The sequence below is a fragment of the Falco peregrinus genome, chromosome 13 (genome assembly GCF_023634155.1).
Source record: "Falco peregrinus isolate bFalPer1 chromosome 13, bFalPer1.pri, whole genome shotgun sequence".
NCBI lineage: Eukaryota > Metazoa > Chordata > Aves > Falconiformes > Falconidae > Falco > Falco peregrinus.
In genome coordinates, this window is record NC_073733.1 from 7,244,472 (window position 1) to 7,264,594 (window position 20,123).

The following is a 20,123-nucleotide window of genomic DNA, read 5'->3' on the forward strand; positions in this document are numbered from 1 at the left end:
TACTTCCATTTTAATGAACACAACTGTTCTCTTAACTCCTCAAAGCAAGTATTATTACTAACTTCCCAGTCAGAAAAACAGACATGCTACTCTGCAGGCCCTTGCGCCCTTCCATGAGATGAGAGGAGAGCAGAGCCACGGCTCCATGCCCTGTGTGACTGAGGCAGTTCCAGTTTCCAGAGTGTTCACCTGAGCCTGAGTTATGTAACTTTTAAAGAAACCTACTCGGTGCTTCAGTAATTTTTGTTACTCATGCTTTCGCAGCCTAAACCTTGTGATTTTGACACTAGGTAGCTCTCTGACAGAACATGACTATTTAGTTCCAGGAATACTCTTGTGATGGCAAGAGTTTCAGACGCTGCAGTTGTGCGACTCAGTGAACCAGATTTTCAACTTCAAGCTCAATCAGGTTAATACCTTCAGCAGAAAAAAGGCTCTTGGCTTCCTACTTGTTTAATTAGAAAAGCATACCCAGAAGATAGTTTGGCCCTTCTCCCATAGAGACATATTTTATTTTCTTCATTTTAGCGTTCTGAAGATTATTAAAAGCATTTACTTTGAATTAATCCTGCTCTCAGTTTTTGCTCTTCACTAGAACCTGAAAGTCCTCTGAGTGTCCTGGCTAGAGAACTATTCGACCACAGACTGAAGAGACTCAGTCCCAACAGTTTAACCTTTTCCTTTGAGCCAGTTACCCTCAGAACTCAAGACAAGTATTTCCCAAGACGATGTCTCAACACTTTTAGAAACAGAAGAAAAACAAGAAACCCTCAAAACCTTCATGCCTACATTTTTCTTCAAAAAAAGACAGGACTTTTGTCTCCTGCCTGAAATGTCAGGCACTACTTGCATGGACTAAATACCTACATACCTCATGCCCGAAACATACAGGAACTTAGTTCCAGCTAAAACTCTCCCCACAAAGGACAACTATATGGGGGGTTGAATGAAACTAGTAAAATGAAAACTGCTCACACTTTCTACAAGTACTACATTGTTGTTGAGGCTTCCAAGCATTTGCTAGAACGGTCTCCAAATATCTCTAAACAATACTGTTAACAATTGACCAATGTGTGTGTGTACCTATGGGTGACCACAAAAAAAATAATGCAAAAATGTAAAAGCATTCAAAGATAGCACTAAGAAAGTAACTTCTTTCTTGTAAATAGCCATCCCTAGCTCTTCCAGCTCTGAACCTATGAATCCATAATTAGCTCTGCTGGATGTGTGTGCCATGACCACGTGGTAAGCAAGAAGTTTGAAATGGAACTCTCCTATCTAACTTACAAACCAGGAAGGCGCATGGTCACTGTTTAAAGAAACAAACAAACAACCCCTCTGAATAAAAGTTTATGCTGCCTAAAATTACTTGAAAGAATCAGGTTTAGATTGATCCTGAAATCCTACCTAAACTACCTAAAGGAGGGCAAGCATACAAGTACAGTATGTTACTCACGCTAAAAAGGCATTCAGCCTGAACATCCAAGACAGACCACATTCCCACATAAGCACTAAAAATCTAGCAAGATGAACTTTTTAACAGCTTTAGAAGTGTAATATTAGAAGACTACAAGGATTAAAAACACTAACTAACCTGTTCCTTAACGGCGGTGTTCACGTTGGTCAGGTAGTGTTGACAGATTTGACAGAACACTCTCATCTGCTTCTTCAGACGTAGAAGATCCTCCTTTAAAGAGAAGGATTTCATATAACAGTTTTTCTTTTTCAGTTTTAGTCACATTTAGACGCATTTTCACAAAGTTATCCACCACAGACCTCATATGTAGTTAACATTCAAGTCCACTGTGTTATTAAAAATCATTATTACAAATAAAAATAGCAAGTAGCAATTTCCTCAAATTTGTCATACTGTGTACCGCAAAAAGAAATGGAAGTTGGAAGGAAAATAGTTTTTTTTAATAAATAACTTCACTAACAGAAAAAAATCCAAACCCAAATCTAAAAAAAGCCCAACACACACCCTCCAAGTAAACAAGCAAAACAGGGGAAAAAACCTCAAACAAACAAACCCAACCCAATCCAACAACAACAACCCAGAGCATACAGCATTTTCTCTTTAAAATATCTGTATTTTCCACCTAGAGGATAGATTTTCGATAGCTGTTTGTAACTACAACAGACGAGGCTACATGGTATTATTTTACTTTAACTCACTACTTAAGGATATAGTAAAATGGCAAATGAGAATTGGGGCTTTCTTCCCCTCTTCCATTGAAAAAAACAAACCCACAGTGTGGTTTTCTAAGTGTCGCAGAACTTCCAGAAAAGTAGATTAATGAGCAAATAAATGTATCAAACTGGTCAAACATCATCCACATATGCGGCATAGTTGGTGTTAACTCAATCATATGAAGATTCTAGCCCATGTCGAACCTGGGAGGTCATACTATGAAAGACCAACTGTGTAAACAGCATCAGTTCAGACAAAGAAATACCCCTGAGATAAGTTTTAAAACTGTCCCATGCAACATAAACCAAGTCTCAAGAAAGAAGGTAACATACTGGTACAATGCATCATTTAATCTCAAAAGGAATCACAAAAGCAACAGCTGCTTCTTGACTATGAGTTTAAGTATAATATGAACACCTTCCCGACATAAATCCTTTTCTCTCAAGATTTGCCATTCAGATTACTATACTGATGTTAAGAGAATGACATGTGGGATTTTTTCTTTCCTTTATACAGAATTGTTGGTTTAAATTTTAATAAAAATTGAGCTATTTATATAGTCTTTTATTTTAGCAGCCTGTATTATGTAGCTAATTCCATAGACATTCTATTCACAAACAGCACACAGCGGTTAATTCTGTCACAGAACAAAACCCAAAACCAATGAACAACAACAACAAAAAAAAATCTTAAAGCACAGTACATATAGTAAATATAGTGTCACTTCTAGTTCTGTGCTTCAACTTCTTTGCTGTTATGTCACATTGGCATTGAACAGAAATTAATGGGACTTCTGTATGTACCTGGTACGTTTGGCAGAAGTCAAATGTAATAAAATAGTTGTGGTTCAGAAATTAAACTTACAAAAGCTTTGAATTTACCAAATTTTATTATACAGGAGCAGAAAACTATCTCAATAAAGGACCACTTTTCAAGTAAGTTCTCTTCATTCCTGCTGGAAGTATTACAAATTACATTTTACTGAAAAATAGCTAAGTTAATCTTCCTTTCTCACCTAACCTTTCACTATTTAGCTCAGCCTCTGCTGTCATGATCATGATAAAGCTTTAATCACTATTACTATTACTAAACTCAAGACCTATTTACCCTTTAAAGAATAAACTAAAAATGCCTACAAAGCCTTCACTTACAGAAGTGGTTCTCAACAATTACATATCCTCTTCCTATTTGGTATTTTTAGTTTTGGAAATGTTAAAAGCCATTAAAACCTACACGGGTAAACTAGCTAGCCAGCCAGCGCTGAAGTTCACATTTATTTAACACATCTTCAGCTTGCAATTACTGAATCAGTAAGGCCAAGATTGTTTATTGGACTAGTGAAGTGTTAATGTGATAAGGAGGAAAAAAAAAAAAAAAAAAGAAAAAAGAGAAAAGAAAAAAGAAAAAAAGAGAAGAAAAAAAAAAGAAAAAACCACCATAACCTCAAACGTGTCCTGTTATAGAAACCATTAGTACAAGTAATAGAGCATGCTTCTCCACTGCTGTATCTACCAGAAGCTCATACTACCATACCCTGAAGAAAAAAATATACATCACATTCAAGTAAGTTTAGTTAATAATCCATTATTACAATAATCACAAATTAAAATGTATTGATTATATATCTTTTAATGTAATGAATTGTTTTCTCCCTAGCAAATTACAGCAGATGCCTACAACTTACTTCTTAAATTAATTGTAACTGTGGCTATCAAAGTATTTTAAAAACCTGAAAAGCGTACTTATTTCACCTCTGACAAAGATGTGTTGTTATCAGTAACTCCAATAAGAAAGTACAACTCCACCATAAGTTTCTGGCGAAAGGACACAAAATGTACCCTTCTTACAGGACTGCAGAGGGCTTCCAGAAAAAGTGTTTGATTACAGCTTTTATTTTTAGTTAAAGAAATCATCAAAATGTTTCAGTGCTTACGAACTCCGTTCTAAACCCATCTTTCATTAAGCAGTCCACACATCAAACCACCTAATCACCCTCCTGAAGCAACGCTATCCAGTGGACACAAGAAACCCTAATCCTTCCTCCAAGATTTTCAAGAAGTGAAATTAGAAAGATGACATTTGCCAGAGCTTTGCCCTTCAAGATTACTATACATAGAACCAGAACAGTCCCTCTTACTATTCCCTGAGAAAGTTTGAAATTTAACTTAATAACTTCATGCTGATGAAGAGCAAAAAGTAGGATTACAACATACTAAGCAATAATACTACTACGACAGTATGCAAATTCTTCTGTCTCACTGACACTTCACCGTTTCACAGTTCAAACCCACTACTGGAGTAGTAAGACTGACTATGCTGTGGTTTATAATTGGTATTCTATCCCTCCTCAGCATTGTTGCTGTGCCAGACTAACAGGTATTGCATTAATTTACTGCAATAACTTTAAAATTCTACCAAATTAAACATAGTATGACATTTAAATATTAAAAATGTAACAATTTATAGAGAAATTCTAGGTTTAAAAGTCAAACATTCCACTACCAAAATGATGAATTTTGAAGAACTTACTAGAAAAGCAGATTTAGGCATGTATCAGTATAACAGGGGGGGAAAAAAAACCAACACACACACACACACACACACACCCCAAAAAAAAAGCCAAAACAGCAACAACAAGAAAATCTTAGTCTTAATTAACACCATCAGAGTTCCCACTTGATGATACTGCAGGTATGTACAAATGTTTATTTACTAATACAACTGGCACGAGGCATACCTTTGTGGAACTGCTTTCAGTAATTTTTGCTAGCTGCCAAAGGATTACATAATGAGTACACTGCAGTGCATGAATAACGATCTGAAATCAAAAGGAAAAAAAAAAAACATGTTAGATGACAAAGACCAATAAAAGACAGCAACAAAAGCTATTTATTGTTGTACGTAAAAAACACATTTTAACTACAGACCTGTTCTGGCATGTCTCCATTTTCAATGCCAGTTTTCAATAACTTGTAGTTGCAGCCAAACAAGTCCCATCTTGATAGGTCATGTGCACTGGAAGCATTAGAAATGAAGCAAAGATGTAATTTAACTATCATCATTTCTGCAATGTGATGTTAACAACCACTAAAAGTTTAACTGGTCTAAAACATTTTTAAAAGCAACCACCAAAAAAATACCCGCCATGAATACTCCCCCAAACCCCAACAATACAAAAAAGCCCCAACCAAACCAACAAAAAAAAAAGCCCAGATGATTTCAGTTTTGTATGTATTTCTTCATATATTCAAAACGTGTGATGTTGTGCACAACACTAAACATTCATGCTAAACAAAAAAACCTCCAAGTTGCATTAAAAAGTTAAGATATCAAATTAAAAACAAACAAAAAGAATCCCACACACCACAAACCCTGACAGATGTTTGCAGAAGCCTACTTACTTGTGAAAAGCAGTGATTCTTTTCAGTGTTGACAAGACTTGATATGCATCATCTTCATCAGGTTCCTCCCCCTATTTAATAATCATATAGTAAGAATCCCAAGCAATGTATACTAAGCAAACTAAGGAACTAAAGATAAAAACACACCAAAAAAAAGGAACAAAAAAACCCCAACACCCAAATTTAATAACACCAAGCCCCAAAACACAAACACCCACCCCTAAACTGAACCAACAACCACCAGAGAGAACTGTATTTAAATTATTTATCAATGACACATTTGTTTTTAGAATAGTTAAAAGAGTTTCAGAGTGAAAGTAGCAGTTCATGTTTAGAAATAGCAGCACAAGGAGAAACAGAAGAGGGGGGTGGGGAGGAGGGAGAAGGAGGGAAAAAAAGTCTAGGCTAGCAGAATACAATGTTATTATGTAGGTGCTTCAATTTTCTCTGAAGAATCCAGCAGAGGCCACTGTCAGACAATAGATACTGGACTAGATGGGCCACAGGTCACTACCTCAATCTTACTTTAATCACAGGAAAAAGCCTTTGACAGAGGTAAGAATGTGTTCTGTTCTAATTTTCCCACAAGTTCTGACAAACTTGCATTTAGAGAAAGAAAAGGAGTAAAAAGGAAAGGGTCCAAGAACTACCTATGTAAGTACGCATGATAAACTCTAAGGTCACAGAAACTCCTCCTCAGTGTACCAGAGATACTACAAGTCCCATGCATTTCACTTTCTGTTGTTGCACAACCTCAAGCACTACAGATGTCAACACCTCTACCGCAGCATTTGCCATTTCCCTTCAAGCCAACTGTCTGACATTTCATTTCCTTGCTTTACCTCTTCCTTCTCCTCACAAAGGGAGAAATAAATGGATTACTAGGCACATTTCTTACATAGTCCATGTATGCCTAGGGTTTCTAGAGTGGAGTCCTGGTTCAGGCCAATAAGCGAGAGGAACAAGAGTAAAGCTTGATAAAATAAGTCTGCATCCGTGAAGTGTGCAGAATGAAGCCGCCAGAGAAACCTCCCATGCTCCTTATCACGTATGAGGAGGAGGAGAAACAAGTTTTGTCTGAATGTCAGAGAACCCACGTAGCGAAGTTAAATACTGTATTAGAAAATTCGCACTCTTCAGATTAGCACAGTGTGGGAACAAAGCAATTTTTAAGCTATTAACTGCATCTGCTTGCATTCAGGAAGGGAGGGGGAGTGTTTTCTAGAGATTTTAACAACAGCAACGTGCAATCACAGGGCAAGACTAGCAACACTAGTACACCTGAGAAGAATCCTAGTGGAATTACAATGCTACATCTCTCAAAAGCATCAGCTTAAGAACCTAAAGGTGAAAAGTTTACGTAATTTTGTAGTTTATCTGAAACTTAGCTCAAATTCCCAAAAGACACTTATCAACAAGAGATTAAAGACTCACTGTCATTGTATAAAAGAACAGTCTGAGATCACATAATCACAGCAATGATACTGTTGTATTATTGTGCTTCACTTAGCAGGTTTGAAAGTCAGAGGGAAATTTCCACCCCTAAACTCACTGACTTGCATGGGAAGGCAGAACAACATACTGGAAATATTTTACAAGGGCAGGAAACGTTGATCTTGCATATTAAAATACCTCTTGCAGGAAGTCTTCAAGAAGACGATTAAACTTGTCTGCCAGTTCATCTATTAACTGACTTCTTGCAATGTCAACCCTGTTAAAGATTGTGAATTCTTCATTACAGAGAGCGTGGTACGTTTTGGAACAGGCTTCCAAAACATCTATATCTGTGTGCTTCTCCACAATATCCCGGATTTGTCGCAGTAAGGCATCCAAATGCTACAAGAAAGATGAGGCATGGAAAAAAATTATGTATTCATATATATACACGCATGCGTGTGCACATATCTTGAATTAACCTTAAGGAATTTTAAAAGATAAAATCAATTTATTACTTTTGTAACTATGATACAGAACACAACTTCTATAAAGCTCATGAAGCTTCTCAGTAAAAAATCTATTTAGCAAAAATTAAGTAGGAGCTTGTCAAAGGCTAAAGATTCAATGCATTTTAAAAGTCATTAAAAATTTGCAATTGTCAGTATGGTTTCATCCAACACTTGAATTTCCAGTGACAACTGAACAACACAGAAGCATTTATCTCCCACTCACACAAACATTTATAAATCGTCTTAAAAGCTGTATAATTGAAGATTTAGTTTCATAACACTCAAGTATCAGCACTGAAACCAACTTCAGTTGTTCTTACATGCCTTCCTTCAACCTGAGTTGCTCACTGCTGCTCTATCACTGCTAGGTTATGCTGTCAACTAAACATTTTATGGCTGTTTTGACCCTAATGATTTCCAGCTACTTGCTTCACAATAGAGCAAAATATTGCATTTGAGAAGAAGTTGGGGTAAGCTGTTCTCACCTCTGTTTTCTCCATCCCCACAGCAGATAAAATGAGAGCGGTAACTACATAATTTGTCATCTGGTAGCTTTTGCCTTTTTATGATCACTGAAACTAATACACCACCGTCTTCATTGCATGAAAAAGAGAATTATCAAGCTACTTCTACAAGCTTTATCTGTCTGGCAGCATACCTCAGACGTGACCATAACCAAAAAATAAATGCTCTCGCAAAAAATTCATCGAACTGGCAAGATTCTCTATTGCTATAGAGGCCTTAGAAAACTCCAACTTCCAGTGTCTCTAAGAATACAGTAACAATTCTGAAGTCCAAGTCTCATTCTCAATAAGGGTTACAATAAATAAGGTCTCACTCAAAAAAACCCCACACCTACAATGGTGACTGGAATTCCAATGACTAAGTCTAAATTGTGGGTTTTCTCCTTCTGTATTAAGTGTTATTAAATGTTACCTTACCTTTTCTAATCGCCCTGTTGTATAAATTTCCAAATCAAAGTACTGTGGCAACTGCAATAAGTTGGTGACCTTTTCTGCATCTACAGAATACTGTAAAATTGACAAAGAAAAATGTTTAAATGAAAGTGTCTTGGACATCACAATTTGTTATAGAACAATCAAATACTAACAAAGACCAGTAAGAAAAAAAGAAGACTTGTGCAAGACATACAGTTAGTTACAGAAACTACATATATATTTACATGTGTATGTGTTACTACATTTATTTCAACAGTCCATCAGCAAGAAATGGAATTACACCTACCTTTGCTAGCAACTGAGGAAGTGCCACTGCAAAAAGTTCAGTAATTTTTGTCCTGTCATCTAACTGTGTTTTCTTTTCCTTTGCTGTCAGCACCTAAAATATTGGTATTGAGAGAGTTTTACAATTTCAAGTTCTGGTGCAAAGTTTCATTTTCATTAATGAAATGACAATTAGGTACACAGACCTTCTAATACAATTGTAAAGTATCAATATAGTAAAAAAAAAAAGCCAATTAAAAAAATACATTCACCACCCAAAAAATGTAATTCAAAGTTACACCTACTACTGAGAGTATCTTGAGAACAGAACTGACAATCTAGAACAAAAGGTTTACCTACCCTGCAACAAAATACCATGATCAGCATGCTTCTCTTGACAATGACAGAACAGCAAACCTTTCAGCTTATTTATGATTTTTAATGAAATGTATTCAATTCATATGTCAATCTGATCTTCATACAATTTTCCAATCTGTACCTAAATGGGTTTCTTACCAAAAGCTGCAAAAAGTCTTGAAAGCAGTTCCCTTCCCTGCTTAATGCCCCATTAAAAGAGAGCTGCCTAAACTCTATATAATCAGAGAAAACCAACTGGCTGGACTGCCCTCCTTCCAAAGAGCCTATGAAGTATATTCCCTTCCCTGATTTCACCCTTTGAAACTGAAAATAGTTTTCACTTTCCCAGACATTGGTTTTTGTTCTCCTTTCCAACCAATACTTCTTTAAAAATCAATTATGTACTACTTCTAATAGTAAAAACAAATGCAATAGTCCGAACAGTATGAAGCATGCACCAGAGTCCAGGAAAAAGTGAACTAGCCAGGTAGTGAAGGCTGCGGAGACTGAAGCTAAATTTCTGACTCCAGTCCCTTCAGCAGCAACCACCTACAACCTGCTTCTTCCCACGCTGTCCCCACATAGCCATTCCCACATCTCGAGACAAGTAGCTTTTTCCTTCCTACCCTTTTGCCTGTTCCTCTTCCCACAGGAGGATGACATTCAGCCGCTTGCCGAATTGTACAAAGCATTATTTCAATCAGTGCACTTTCCTGTCTATCCGTTAAAGCTGAAATTTAAGAAACAGATGTTAATACACAGCTTGATTTCTCATTTTCCACTAGTATCTAAGGATCAAAATACGTTGTTGATTTTTTTTAAAAGAAAAGAAGAAATGCATTTAAGCCAACGGCTCATTTCCAAGGGTGGGGGTGGCACAGAGGACAGAGAGGATAAGCACCTTATAAAGCAACACAATAAAATATTTTAAAATTCAGGGAATATCCCTGGATGAGTCACAGGACAGGATGAAACAAATACCAAGTTTTATAATCATTTTAGTTCCTTTTCATTTTTTAGAGGTCCATTTACTAAGACCTATGAATTACAGAATTATGCAAGGGGGTTTGTTTGGTTTTACTGTCATTGAAGAGATGACTTTCTTTCCATAGGGTAGTTTTAACACTCAATAAATAAACCCATTTCACAAGCAACTTAAGTTTCTCTAATACCAGAAGTGCAGCCTGAACCTGTGGAACAACAGGGCAACTGGACACTGCATGCTTATTCTCTCTCTTTTCTCCCTCTTTGCTCCCCACCATTGTTCTTCCATACCAGAAGTGATCTCTTTCTATTCCTCACATTTTATAATTAGTATCAGTGATTTATTACAGACATGTAAAAATACAGAATATGTGGGGAGTCATAAATATAAACATCTTGTTTCCTCATAAATCAAGATTAACAGAAACTGCATAGCAATATAGAGCTCTACAAAAAAATCTTACGTTCTTCTCCATTCAGAGGCTCCTCCAACAGAAGACTGTTCATACATTCCCAGTCCTTCAAAAGGTCTGTTGCACAGTCCCACATGCTGTCCACAAGATAAGCAGCATGTTCATGCAACTAAAATGAGAATAGATTAAGTATTTTTCTTTATCAGCAATGAAGTTCATTACAGAACTTGCTATAATACACGGTATTTTTCTCACTTGGCTCCTGTCTGTGGCAAAAAAAGAGAGAAAATTTTGCGAGCTCTCTCAACAGAAGCTCTCTTCCCCAAGTAACTTAAAGATATGAATCCAAACCAACTACTACAAAGAGTAGTGCTACAAGATCTGTCAGAACTTGGGGAATGGGGGGGGGTGGGGGTGCTTGTTTTGGTGTTTTTTTTTTTACCTCCTCCCTTAAAATCTCCTAAATCACAATTCCTTCCCACCTATATATTAGCATGAAGAATGATGGAAGAATACTTGATAAGAGTAGAGCTCATAGCCTGTCTCAACACTGCACGCTAGACAGATCCTTCAAATAAACACCACCACACAAAACATTCTTTGATCCCCAGGTTGTATAGGAAAACTATAACAGATTCATGGTTATTAACCAATAAGTGGGGAAAAGAAAAACAACAAGAAATGAAATTCAAAACAAAACTGACTACAAAAAACCCAACCAAACAAAACAAACAGAGAAAAAAGAACACATTCCACAAAAACAAGGATATCCCTGAAACTCAACTTACTTCACTTTCCAAAAAGAAAAACACTAATGTTTTCACAAGATTAGCATTTGGACTTTGTCTTCCCCTCCTTTTAAGTATTCCATCATCTTCAGCATCTCTGCGGCTGAAAAGCCTGTAGGAAAAGGTATTTCAGGACAAGTTTCTTCTTCATTGCCTTTGCCATGGTCATGTGGCAACCCATATCAAGATACTCATGTGGTAATTCATATCAAGATACTGGTTTTTACAGACACACACTGAACACCTTGCTGCTTGGCTTCACATTTTGTTTTGAAAGAAGTAATTTGGGACACATCATTTTAACAATTTTATATATGCTGAGTTGGTATTTCACTGATTGTTTCTAGTGGAATGTATAATTATGACAACACACTTCACAAACAGTGGTAATTGCATGCGATTGAGCTCCCATGCTCCTCTTTAGCAAGCTGTATTTTCTGAACCTCCTCATGAGTCATTAAAGCAGCAAAGAAATACTGGGAGAAGGTCTGTACAGTATTAGATGGAAACCTGATTTTGTTTCCTTACACACCAGACATACGTGTTGAAACTCCCCACTGCTTGTGCATCCCGTCCCATTTTTTAACTAGAAAAGTACTTTATAAAATGGTTATTATCAGCCAGCTTTGGTGGTGGACTCCAAACAGGAAAATACTCGTTATAATTCAAGCACAAGTTACACATTTGTTATGATGCAAGCACAAGTTTTAGGTACCAAACTATGTAAGCATTTTAAGATGTTTCACAGAACACAGGAAGGATGGGAAAGGAAAAGACAGAGGCATGTCTTTACTATAATTCCCTGTAGGTACAAGCTTTTAAAGCACAGCCCACAAAATTGCTCTCTATTTCCTATTAAGAAAAACTGCAACAGTTGAAAAACTATAGTAGTGTTACATTTTCTGTACGTTATTTCTTCTTAAGGCCACTTCATTATTCAGTTTTCCTTTTCTTAATTAAAACTAATGAGAATCACAGCATTAATGCACCCACTAAAATCTACAGGGACAAGAAGTTAACTCTAATTTCTCCACCTTACTTTTTATAAAGAAATTCCCCTGCGGCAACTGCTACTGGCCGATGAGCTGAATAAACCAGATGGTAGACATTTTCACAGTCTTCTGCAGTCAGAACTTCTTCACTACTCCTAGGGGTGGGGATGGAAAGATGGAAAGGAAAAAAAAAAAGGCAGCTGAGTCAACAGAGACCAAACTCCAACGAGGGAGATGGAAATGAAGAAGATTCTTATTTTTTTTCCTTCAATTTATCATCCTAAAACCCAAAACAAGATAGTTTAGTTCCAAAGTCTTCCTAAAGAAAAATTACTTATGAAATATGAGCATTTGGTAGAAGGTTATGCTCAAAAGTTCAACTACTGTGTAATGTTCAACGCATCACGAATTTCTTCAGTTCAAATATTCCATGATGGCTTCAAATTAGGGAAGCTGAATTCCAAGTTTCTAGCACTGTTCTAGCCAGATTGCTTCTGAAATTCCAATCTAAGTGTAAGATGCACAGACATTTCTCTAGACTTTGGACTACCTGAATTCTGTCAAGCTGCTGTCCCATCCCAAAGGTGTAAGAAATACTTTTAAATTTTAATATTTGTCGTAGGTCAGATAAGGAGATATACATGTACTTACTGTAAAACAAGAGTGAGTAATTTTATTGCTTGGACTGCAACATCGTATTCTTTGTCAAGAGTCATAGACACAATTCTATCCTAAGAACACAAAAGAAAGTATTTTCAAAGAGGAAAGAAGTGTAATACAACTTTAAAAAAATTCATACATTCTTCAAAATATGAAGTTACACTAACCTTGAATCGACTGGTGAAGAGTTCCAATTTGGAATTAAGCTCTTTATTATAGTAAAGCCCTTGCAAAGCAGTTAGGCATTTGAGTCTTACTTCTCCTTGCTAAAATAAAAATAAGAACTGAATTAGAAGTATAGGATACAGATGCAATCTTCAAATCATACAGGTTCCTTTCAGTCTGAATTAATTCAAAGACAAAGATTAAATGCTGTCAAGATATACTATCAGCAATTATGTTAACAACATAAGAATATGTCCTTGTTTGTAACAAGCCAATGAAAGAAAAACAAAAAAACCCAAAGGCAAACCCCCAGTGTCTTACCACAGTTACTGTCTCTGTAAGTCAAAATAGACTTGTTTCATTCTTAAAAGATGTACTCTAAATGCTCAAGATATTTCTAAGTAAATTCTATATGTTTCCTTTCACTTAATTAAAACTGGCACCACCTATATCACTAATGACCAGGTCTTGTTAGATCAGAATTACCAAGTAGGCAAAGAAATATTTCTCCTGAAGTACAAGATCTACTTTAGCAGGGAACATGTTTTAATGCATAGATACAGAAGTACTTTTCAAACATCTAGGATGACTGACTTCATGTAGTTTCTTATCACGCCACTGCCAGACCTTATTGGTTTTCTGATATCAAACCCATAAAGAGCAATAGCATAAGTGAGCATCCCTCATTTCTTTCACTTCAAATTCAACACCTCAAAGTCTCCAATGCAAGAACCGAGACAATGTGCTGACTCAACAACGAATCAAGGAGTATTTCTAAACTGTATCTGTTAACCACTCCGAGCAGGGAATAATCTCTAGCTGGTAAGTAACAGCTTGAGGCACTCGGCACAAAAGGGGACTTTTCCCATGCTTTTTACAGCTAGCTGAGAACGCTAAAAAGTTTCTTAACTTGGCAAAACAGAGAAACTGCCAGGCTATACGACTGGATTATTTAATGTGAAATGCATTAATTTTAAATAGTTAAGTATCATAAAGTAGAAGTCTGTATCAGCAATAAATAAATAGAAAAAGCCATTTCCTTACAAATAACAGTTTCTTAAAAATCTATATATACTCTCTACAATATTCAAAGGAGTCAAGCCTAGTTGATATAAATGCTGAAATGCCAGTGCTTCTCAGTGATAAGGAAAACAGTGACTGATTAAAACAGTTAAGAGATCAGAACCTAGCCTGGCAAGATCAGCAACCAAAACCGTGTAGTTATGCTTCATGATTCTGCTCCTTTCCCTCAATGCAGCTTACCTTATCATGCATAGTCCACCCTACATATTTTAAGTAGCTGTCATTGAGAAAGGCGTCACTGTACATCTTCATCCATATTCCAATCTCTTCAATACATATAGCTCTTATTTCAGCAATTGCATCTCTGTGGAGAGAAGTGGGACAGTAGAATCAAACAGATCAGTAATTAGAAACAACTTGTCACCAGCTTCCCAAATAAATTAACAAAAGGTACAAATTACTTGCTAAGAGAAACTTACCGGTATCTATGCACAAAAACACCTTTAAATATTGCATTCATCATGTTTTCTATTTCATCCTGATTTTCCTGAAGCTGAAAAAATTAACAGAGTACATAACAGTGAGCAACACTTCTACAGTTCGGATCAGACAGTGCTGATGCTAGACAAACTAACATTTCCAAGTGTGGCCACTAAATCCTTTCCTTAAAACATTCACAAATGTGTTTCACAGTACAATAAGCTATTATTTAACAAATTATATCCACCACAGCATAAAAATTTTAGTGATTCTGACCATTTGAAAATTGTTCTTCAGCTGTAACAGAGACATCTTAGGTTTCTGCAAGGTCCTTTTTAAGTTATTTATAAAAAAACTTGATTTAATCTTCTAGCAACTTTAAGCCCAATGCTCAGCTCGATTTTTAATACACTATGGTTTTTATGGACACGTATTATTAGAACAATACCCAAATCATGTGAACCACATTACAAGGAATCTTTTCTGCGTGCTAAAGAATTTATAATCTAAAAACACAAGATACTGAAAGAACTGCAAATGGCTACATGAGCAGCATCCACCGTTTTGAATACCTCCTTCCTATTCATCCATTACTCAGGAGGAAAAAAAAAAGCAGAAACTGAGTAAGGTGTTGCAAAAAAAATTAATTTCAGAATATAAAGCCGAAAAATAATGGAGGAGACAAATCTAGTCTCAGAGTAAACACCACAAAAGAAAGGTATGCAAGTGAGCTGAAAAGTGATACATGCAGTGTTTCAAGAACACAGAAAATTCTATTTGCTTTGAAAATGCAAGGAAGTCAGTTAAAAGATTGACAACATCTAAATATTATCAGCAGACAAGCATATTCTTTTTGCAGTTTGAACTTTAAAGGTAGGACAAATTGAGGCGATGTCAGTAAGAATAGTTAAGGGCTGAGAAAGTCCAAGTTTCAGTGATCAGATTGGGGTGGGGTGGGGAACAGTGACAGGGGGACACAAACCCAAAACACCCACCACAAAGAAAACCCCAACCCAACCACACACCACCCAAAAATCCCCACAAAGAAATCACCGGAGCTATTACCCCGATAAGGGGTGGAGGGCGTGCACGCCGCACACATGCATGGGAATGGATACAAAAGGTAAAGGACCCCTCCTACACGAGTTCAGAAAACCAGCAAGAACAATTTCCACCCCATCACAAAATTTAGGAATTTATGGAAGAAAGGAAAAACTGTAAGGAAATACAGTCAGAAGAAAAAGACTAAGCAGCAGGAGAAAAGGATTAACAAAGCAAAATATTTAACATGATCTGAGCCTAAATCTAACACTTGCCCCCAGTAGCCTTTGAAATGGGTGGGTGGGTGTAGGGGTATGTGTGCGGAGATTTCAAAATATGAAAAAAAAAGACATGCAGAAAGAATCAATTAATAAAGTGAATTTTAGTACTGGGTAAGGCTGCAATATAAATGAAACAAAACCTGAAATCAAACAATTGAACATTACTTAGCAGCTTACTTTCATTTAGTACAAGAAAAACAGAAAATCAAAACCAAAACTAGAAAAGCTGGTAGGAAATCCTAAAAGCCAATATTTGTAAGAAGACTGAGATGGGAAAAGCCTTGTTTCTCACATGACTGCCCTTCCTGTGTATCAGTGTATTACTCTGAATACTGGTCTGGCATGTGCATCTAGCACAACCACATTTAATGGGTGTTTAAGGGATCAGTCTCAAATTGCAAGAGATCTTCGCGAGATGAACAGAAGATGGAAGTTGTTAGTTCATCTGAATTGTCAAGAAAGTAAAAACATTAACAGTTAACAGCACAAAAGTTGATGAGCAAAAGTGAGATGCTTCCTTCCATCATAAGAAGGTTATTTCTAATGTCTAAAACAAACAAACAAAAAAAAGCCCAAAACAGAACACCAGTTCACCAAAAATAAAAACTTAAACGTGAATGAATCTGGGCTTTCAACAAGACAGCACTGTCAGCAATGAATCAGCAAGTACCTCTTACACAAAAAGAAAGAAAATAGAAATAGATTGCATTTTCAATTTTGATAGTGTTTTCTGTGGAAGAAAAAAAACTTATCTAAAGCCTTGAAACAGTTTCTGCTGAGATTGGTGTTGGCATCATAAAAGCAGTGTTTTACCCCAAGATTGGGGCAGGGGAGTGGGGGTGTTTCTCTAGAAGCCAGAAACAGTCAATATATGGTAAATTTTGCTATTTATTTGAATTCAGTTTAGGAAACTGGTCAAAAAATACAACAAGAAATCATCTATTACTGATTGCAGTCTCTCTTGCTAACTTTACTAAGATGGCACTACCTAAAAAAATTAAAGTCTACGTTTATGTCTTTTTACAGAAAACCAGACAGTAAGAAGCACCTTTCAAAGTTTTTCAAACGTTAAACAAGTTAAAGAACGAAACAGAGGACTACCTTTACCAAAAAAACCCCAAACAAATTACAGAACAAGATTAATTACTGTAATTTATCAACACATCCTATGCACACCAACTACAGACAGTTGTACTCACCTCCTTTCTTTTCTGTAGCAAGAGTTCCAGCCTATCATTAGCTCGTTTCCCAATCATTTTATTTCGTTCTGCTTCATACTGCCGTTGTGTATTGTCCATGTTAATACTAAGATTTAATGCCACATTCACTAAAGCAGTCATCAGCTTCATGGCTATAAAAAAGTGAAGATAAGGATTATTTAAAAGCTAACGTGATCTAAGAAAAGTGATAAAACAAAAATCTTGAAACCCCCTCCTGTCAACCCTTTCTGTATTTATGAAAATATATTCACTGTAAATTTCATGATATACAAACTTTAGCAGTGCTTTATGAAGCACTGCATCATTTCTTATCAACACAGTAGATGGAACACTGACAATTTTTTTAATACTATAAACATCATTGTCGAGTTGAGATATAGGATGTGCTCCCTCAAAAAAATGAAGGTGGAAAGTAAGACTTACAAACATGGTCCAGGAAATATTAAAAGCATTCCATTATCAGAATCAGTTAGTAGACCGATATTACCAAATCATTCCATCTCAAACATAGAAAAAGTTCCTTCCTTCAAAAAAAACCCCATGTCTTGGACAACCAGAGGCACCATATCACACCATTCTTTTCCCCTCAATTTTAATGAGGGGCCATTTTCTTTAAATATTGCTTTATTTGCAGAAGCAGAGAAAGGACATTAGGCAATTAGAAGCTAGAGAACTGACCAAAACACTTGAGTTGGATTTTTTGTGGCATTGTACTTCAGAAAAAAAAAACCACACACACACCAAAAAAAAAAAAAAATAATAATCAGACAAACATGCCTATTCCAGAAACCAGGAAGTGGTCAATAATATACTTGCTTTTCTTACAAACTTTCTAACCAGGCATGGAAGGGCTTGCATTGGCAGAGCATACACAGAACATTATTAAGCGTGTAGAACTAGCATAACGTTGATGAGTAAGGCATGAAGACATGCAGATATACCAAAATATCACCACACTGTGATCACCAAGGATATCAAGATGAAAAGAACAAGCCTCAGCTAATCATAGAAGCCAAAACTACTGCAAATAACAGTAAATATGGATAGAAGGATTTTGTTGGCTGCGTCTATCCCATATAAAACACAACCTTCAAGAACACAAACTGTAATCTCATATGAAATGCACAAGTAATTACACAAAAATCAATAGAATTGATGACTGATGTGAACAAATACAAACAGACTACTAATAAAAATTATTTTGTGTGACATTAACATGCAACAGGGAAGTTTTGCAACTTTTCTTCAGGCACAACTCAAATCACAAGAAGTAGTAAAAACCTGTTTTCTAAAGAACTAAAATGTGTATTAGCCATATGGTACAACGATCAAATTGAGGATACAGCAGAATCACTATATTCTCCTGAAATAAAAGGGTTCATTCTTTTCCCCTTAATAAATGCTGTGGCTAGTGGGAGCCTCTCAGCAGCAGCCCAAGCCACAGTGTGCTCATGTATATTCAAGAGAGAGGATCGATGAGATAGAGCAACTGATCACGCAGTCAGACCTGAAGCTAGCTGCACATCAGGCAGTTCCAGTGAAGTTAACAAGTACTATTTCCACTGTGGCAAAAGCTCAGTTTCATTTATAGTCAAAATTCACCTTGTTCAGACTAAAACTGCTGTAAGCAGCCTTACGCGGGCAGACTGAATGCTGTCTGAGGCCTCTCTCAATAACCAACACAGGTTTAGGACTTCCTTAGCCAAGAAGCTTATCCTCTGGTCCATGTAATGGCATATTTATTTTAAACACTCTACACTTAAATTACAAAGAAATTGCTTATGAGTTATCAGAATTGGGGGCGGGGAAATCACATAAAAAAGACAATTAAAATCATACAGAAATTTAGTGACTGTATCACTAATGATGAATTCTTTACAATTATTTTTAATGCAATGAATGGAAATGCTACTTCCAATTACATTGTGACATAGCCTCAACATACAGCACAATTTGTATTTGTAGTAAAAACTACAACCAATCTAAAATAAGACTCCTGTCTGACTTAATGCAGAGCAGAAACGGGTTCAACTGCATTTGAGGTTAAAGATACCTCCACCCTTATTATGACTGAACACAAACTTGTAGAATCAACTGAAAAGTTTCTATGTACTTTTTCTACTGGACTTAATGCTAACAAAAATTTAAGTACCAGACAGCTGATAAAGAATGCTCTAAAATAACGTTGTGTTTCTCAGTAAAAGCAATAAAGACATGACAAGAAAGCTGTACCAAAACAAGCTGCATTAGACAAAAACAGTATCAGACAACAAAACGCAAGCTGAATGTTGAATATCAAGTTCAACCAGAACAATTCTTTCATGTGCAACACAACATAAAATGGAAGCAGTACACAGATAAATATAATTCACTGACCTGCCAGTGTGCTAGTGTGCCGAAATGCTCTGACTTGTGAGTCTGACAGCCCCGTAAGCAGTGAAATGACAGTATCCATCATATATTCATCATATATGATGCTATATTGACATTGTCGGACGAGTACTCCAATGAACTCACAAAAACTGGATTTGAACTTCTTCCACTGGGGACCAGCCATAGTTAGTGGGTAATCTCCACTATCCTATTAAAAAAAAAAGGGAAACAGGAAACTCTTTCAAACATCTTAAAAGTTATTTTATTAAATAAAATTTAAAAAAGAGATGGGTATAACTTCAAAGCCAAAATCTCCAACGCATTAAAAATGACACATCAAAAGATTATGATTCCACAACTATGCATCTACTTTGCAGCCTGGACTTGTTATATACAGAGACAACATTCTATGAGTCCTACCATAAACAATTCACATAATCAGATACACTGAAAAAACTACTAATTTCTCCTTTCTGTCCTACTCCCCCAAATTTATTTAAAAAAAAAAAAAAAAATCATACCCCTTACAAATCTGCTTCAGATTACACTAGAAAAAAACAACCATCACACGAAGAGTTGACATGC

The 20,123-nt window shown here is 36.2% G+C and overlaps 1 protein-coding gene across 5 annotated transcripts in view; it reads right to left on the bottom strand.

Annotated features, from left to right (window-relative positions):
* STAG2 (STAG2 cohesin complex component) overlaps positions 1-20,123 on the bottom strand; it is an 82,211-nt gene that overhangs the window by 13,791 nt on the left and 48,297 nt on the right. For all 5 annotated transcript variants that reach the window (XM_055817904.1, XM_055817901.1, XM_055817905.1 and 2 more), the window contains exons 7-23: positions 19,542-19,746; positions 17,145-17,296; positions 14,623-14,696; positions 14,384-14,507; positions 13,123-13,221; positions 12,947-13,026; positions 12,343-12,450; positions 11,304-11,415; positions 10,567-10,684; positions 9,745-9,848; positions 8,784-8,876; positions 8,480-8,569; positions 7,225-7,428; positions 5,593-5,663; positions 5,119-5,206; positions 4,929-5,009; positions 1,595-1,687 (exon numbers count right to left, since the gene is read on the bottom strand). In XM_055817904.1, coding sequence (XP_055673879.1) covers positions 1,595-1,687; positions 4,929-5,009; positions 5,119-5,206; positions 5,593-5,663; positions 7,225-7,428; positions 8,480-8,569; positions 8,784-8,876; positions 9,745-9,848; positions 10,567-10,684; positions 11,304-11,415; positions 12,343-12,450; positions 12,947-13,026; positions 13,123-13,221; positions 14,384-14,507; positions 14,623-14,696; positions 17,145-17,296; positions 19,542-19,746 — 1,896 coding nt within the window. The remainder of the gene's footprint in view (positions 1-1,594; positions 1,688-4,928; positions 5,010-5,118; positions 5,207-5,592; positions 5,664-7,224; positions 7,429-8,479; positions 8,570-8,783; positions 8,877-9,744; positions 9,849-10,566; positions 10,685-11,303; positions 11,416-12,342; positions 12,451-12,946; positions 13,027-13,122; positions 13,222-14,383; positions 14,508-14,622; positions 14,697-17,144; positions 17,297-19,541; positions 19,747-20,123) is intronic.